The sequence below is a fragment of the Terrapene carolina genome, unplaced genomic scaffold, assembly GCF_002925995.2.
Source record: "Terrapene carolina triunguis isolate 2854851 unplaced genomic scaffold, T_m_triunguis-2.0 Scaffold88, whole genome shotgun sequence".
Lineage (NCBI taxonomy): Eukaryota > Metazoa > Chordata > Testudines > Emydidae > Terrapene > Terrapene triunguis.
Window position 1 is genome coordinate 29,575,984 of NW_020664439.1, and position 5,044 is coordinate 29,581,027.

General features: G+C 51.7%; 1 protein-coding gene across 1 annotated transcript; it reads left to right on the forward strand.

Annotated features, from left to right (window-relative positions):
* Positions 1–4,052: 4,052 nt before the first annotated feature.
* On the forward strand, positions 4,053–4,661 carry CUNH3orf80 (chromosome unknown C3orf80 homolog). Its single transcript, XM_024195052.2, has one exon. It carries the CDS (start codon positions 4,053–4,055, stop codon positions 4,659–4,661), a length of 609 nt encoding a protein of 202 aa, XP_024050820.2.
* Positions 4,662–5,044: the final 383 nt, after the last annotated feature.

Genomic DNA, 5,044 nt, shown 5'->3' on the forward strand with positions numbered 1-5,044 from the left:
CTACAGTGTCCTACTAAACAACTGGAAAAATGCATTATAGATTTTTTTATTTTACTTCCTCTAGGGGGCTAGTATCAGCTACTATAAGAGACCGGACACTGGCCCAGACAACGCTCCACCATGGGTCTGTTAGTATGGGGAAAGCCCTGAAAATCTGCAGATATCCACTTTATATCTGATCGATATCCACGGACCATGTTTGCAGATCAGATGTGGATACAACTTTTGTATCTGCGCAGGCCTCTAAGGCCTGGTCTACACTAACCCCCCAAGTCGAACTAAGGTACGCAACTTCAGCTACGTGAATAACGTAGCTGAAGTCGACATACCTTAGTTCGAACTTACCGCAGTTCAGACGCGGTCCACACGCGGCAGGCAGGCTCCCCGTCGACTCCGCGGTACTCCTCTCGCCGAGCTGGAGTACCGCAGTCGACGGCGAGCACTTCCTGGTTCGACTTATCGCGTCCAGACCAGACGCGATAAGTCGAACCCAGAACTTCGATCCCCAGCCGCCAAACTAGCGGCTGGTTGTAGACCAGCCCTAAGTATGGGAAGTCCAAAGTGCCTAAGATTTAAAAAGTAACAGCAGGGAAGGGAAGCCAAATGTATCACAATAACACACCAGAGAAAGGATCATACCCTGATTCAGGAAAGTACCTAAGCACCCACTTAAGTCCATCACTATTCAGCAAAACATTTAGCATGTGCTTAAGTTTAAACACGTCTGAATCTCATTGACCTTGATTTAAAGATAAGCACATGCTTAAGTGCTTCGCAGAACAGGGATGTTTTCTGGAATTGAGGCTCCAACCCTGCACTCATTAAAGTAAATGCAAAAAGCCCCTACAAGCTTCAGCAAGAGATGGATTAGCCAGTAGGACCATAGCCATCAGGATTATATATCAGGCAATACCTTTCAAAGAATCTCATTTTATTTCTGTGCTAGAGCATGAGGTTCTATCCTTATTCCTGTTTACACATTTGCAAAGGGACCCCATATTAGTCAAACTTCAGAAGTTTATCTTGCAGTTTACTCAATGCTCTTCCACCCTTCCAACCTTTGCATCTATGCACAGCCATACTCAGATTCCTCCATCAGGCTGCTGGAAGCAGGTATCTCACAGATAGTAGCCATGCCATTCCTATCACGCTTAGGACCCAATCCCGAACTCCTTATTATTCAGGCAAAATTTTCATTGACTTCAGTGGGCGTTCTGCCTGAACAAGGAGTTCAGGATCAGGGCTAGGGAAAAGACATGCCTAAAGAACACAGAGGATGAATAGCATGGCAATCTCCAGGAGAGCTGCAGAACTTTTACAGCTCAAAATCTCACTCAGATTGTATCAGACACCGTTACAAATGTACAGAGTGAACATGTCTTAGGGGTGGGCAGGATTAGGGATTGTTGGTTTTTTGGTGATTTAAGGAAAGGCCCTTAGCTCCAAAATGTTTTCTAAAAAGTCATTAAAACACACACTTTAAATATCTCTCCTCTGTTGGCTAACACACACTCTTACCTCCTCTCAACTCCACTACATCTGGGCTCCTCCCACCCCTCCACTGGGAAGAAGTTAAGGACACTTTTCTTCTACTTCAGCTTGAAAAGGTCTAGGGCCTGACCCTTCCCCAGTTACAGTTTTGCCACTGATGTCCTTGGGAGCAAAAGCAGGCTCTTAGTCAGAAGCGGTGCAGCACTTTGGACTGAGCGTTTTTTTCATAAATGGAAGTGCAAGTAAAAACAAGAGCAGCGCCACTCACGGTTCTGGAATAGGCTGCTGCTGCTCTCTGTCAAAATGGGCTTTATTTCCTCCTCGGAGCACCACCCTGCCATAACTCTACGCAGTGCTGTGCCTGCATTGGGGCAGGGTTTTCCTTTTTTTTCCCCCCCTTCATTTCAGGTGCATTGGTAGCAATGCTCAGCTCACACCAGTCAGCAGGAGGAGATAGTGACCGGAGCAGAGCTGCCAACATTGCAAAGAAATTTGCAAGGCCAACTCTCTAAATAAGCTCAGGGCCTGGAGCTGCTAGAGCGCAGTATGTGCCCCAGTCTTAAAGTGGTCTGAAAAGAATGGGGGGGCTCTGGTGTGTGCACTGTAGCTTCCAGGTCCCAGCCGCTGTTAGATGGAAACCCATGTCTCTCTCCCTCCTGCCTGGGATTTCAATGCTCAGCTCCCTGCCTTACACTCCAATATCCCCAGCAAGCCAGTCTGCCTACAGGCCAGGGCCTGTGCTTTACTTTTTCTCTCCGAGGGCTATGAACAGTGTATTGTCGTAACTTGCAGCGGCTGACACAGCTCTTTCTAAGCAGGCAGATTTATTCTTAAGGTAAATGCATTACAGAGAAAACATATAAAAACAAGAGAAGTTCCTATAAACACACTAAAAACTTTGCAGAAATCAACCATCAGTCTTATGGGATCTAGTAGGGCAAAATCTTTCCAACCCTTCTGCAAGGCCCTTGGACAGAAGATCCAGTGTGTTTGCTGGGTCAGGAAAAAGCCCTGAGTCATTTTAAATTCAGCTTTTTATGCCAAACGCCTTTCTCGTCTGTTGGTTTCTGAAAACAAGTTTGAACCAGTATATGCTACTTCCCCATAGGGGTGGGACCTCTCTGCCAGTGTTCACAACCCAAGTGATTCACCTGGAGTTGTGGTAAACCCCTCCCCCCCACCCTTCGGCTGCCCTGAAATTGCATACACTCTCTAGCCCACAGTGATACATAAACTTAATAGAATATGGTCCCCAAAGACATTACCTGGGATTGAAATAATCCATCACACACACATATTAATTAATACAGCGAACAGGACAGACAAGGATAAAATTTGGTGGCTTATCCTGATCCACCCTAGGGCTAACAGCCAGGTGACACAATGCTAAGCCCCCACATGTCCAGATCTCTGTTGAGCGCTAAACCACATTTACTATTGTCTAACACCCTGTAGTTTGCCACTGTAGACAAGTCCACAGGGAGCGGGGTCACCACTTGTCAGAGATGCTGAACATCCTCCATTAGCTGAAGTCAAGCTACCGGTTCTTAGCACCACTGATCACCAGGCCCTACTGCTCAACTGGAACCACCAACTCATCTTGATACCAACATCACTCTCCCTTGGATGCTAATTTACTGCGTTCTCTTTGGGTTTTGTGTTTGAATATGACTTCTCACCCTTAACAGCCTTTCTGTCGAGTTGCTCTTTTGGCACCATCAGAATCTTGTGCCTCTTACAATTGACTGTCACAGAAATGTTTGTGATCTGACATGTTACTGGCAAAGTGAATTGACTTCTGCCTACATAGGCTCTGTTATTCAAGGTTATTGCCTATGTGAGACCCCCTTGGATAGACCTGGACTGGGAAACCTGAGGGATGGCAGAGAAATAGTTGCCTGGATCATATGCTTCTCTTGTGGTCTAGAAAGAAACTGTGACCCTGGTATTTATTTTCCCCCAAAGAAGACACCAGCCTGGCTGGCCTGTGCAGGAACACAGCCAGTCAATCACTGCCTCCAAACTCCCTAATGGAAGGGGAGCTGCATTAAGCCCATTAACATCAGCTAAATGGTTATCATCAATTTTTAATCAGAAATAAAACCAGAAATATGGTAAGTGAATCCCAGCAGCAAGTAAATTTAAATAACGGTCACGGGGAAATCCAATCACTTAAGCCAAGAAACCTACAAAGCAAGCGCTGTCTGTTTGACAGGGGAGCGGGACGACAGATAGATTAATAAAGATTAAAGTGCTGCAAAGTGAACATGCAAACCGACCCGCTCCGTTAACCCGTCCTGCTCCTGCAGCTGCTGGCGGGACGCCGCAGCGCACCATGCCGGCTCTGCTCCCCTCTCTCCTGCAGGACAGCGGGGCGCGCACACCTCTCCAGCGCCCCGAGCAGCGGCGCGGGCTGGGCCCCTGGGAGAGGCCACCGGCCCCACGGCTGGTGGGCTCCTTGGCCAGCCGCTGCCCAGCCCCGGCGATGGGAGGCGGCAGGTGGCCCCCGAAGTGAGTGGGCGCCACCCTCTCTGCGTGGCAGCGAGCGAGCCGGGGGGAGGATGTTGCAGTGTCTCTCCGAGGGGCTGCTGGGGCTGGGGGCTGCTCTGCTCTGGCAGCCCTGCCAGGGCACCTGGAGCTGCGGGGAGCTGACGTGCGGCGAGCGGGAGAGCTGCTGCGACTACGGCAATGTCACCTACACGGAGATCAAGTGCTGCGAGCTGCCCTTTCACACCTTCCTGGACAACGTGGGCTGGTTCGTGCGCAAGCTCTCGGGGCTGCTCATCCTGCTGGTGCTCTTCGCCATCGGCTACTTCCTGCAGCGCATCATCTGCCCCAGCCCGCGCCGGTACAACCGGCCGCAGCGCCAGGACTCCCCCGGCTCCCTGCTCAACGTGACGGCTGCCACCTCGCAGGACTCCCTGCTGGACAGCAGCAGCGGCAGCAGCAGCCGCTACCGGGGCGAGCAGGAGCCGCCGCCGCTGCCGGGGGGCTCCCCGGTCTTCCTGCAGCTGCCCAGCTACGAAGAGGTGAAGTATTTACCCACCTACGAGGAGTCCATGCGGCTGCAGCAGCAGAGCCCCAAAGAGATCGTCCTGCCCGTGTCCAGCCTGGCCACGGCCGCAAGCAGAGAGCCAGACAGGGCGGGAGACAGAGCCCCCTGCAGCTGAGCCCCCCACCCCGAGAGCTGCGGGGCCCCGCGCGGGAACAGAGGGAGTCCAAGGTGCCCAGAGGGGAGAGACGTGCCCAGTGCTGCCCCGATGCACAGACACCCCCTGCAGCATCGCAACAAGGACTTCCAGTCCCTTCTGCAAGCAGCCGCGCTGTCCCTTTCCTTTCCCTTGCAAACCAAACAGCCCGGCTGCTGCTGGGCGCGGGGCAGGAGCGGAGACTTTCCCCCACCACCGCCTGAACTTCTTACCCGGGCTCGGTTCGCTCAGGGAAGCAAGGTGCAGCCGCCGCAGCCCCTTCTGCCCCACCCTAGCCCTCTTGTCCCTTATTCGTAACTGATACGTCGTAAGTGCCTGGTTACTAGAGCATCCGTCCCGTTTAC

What these genes read in the sequence shown, in the direction of transcription:
- CUNH3orf80 (XM_024195052.2), top strand. Translation starts at nt 4,053, where the DNA reads ATGTTGCAGTGTCTCTCCGAGGGGCTGCTGGGGCTGGGGGCTGCTCTG.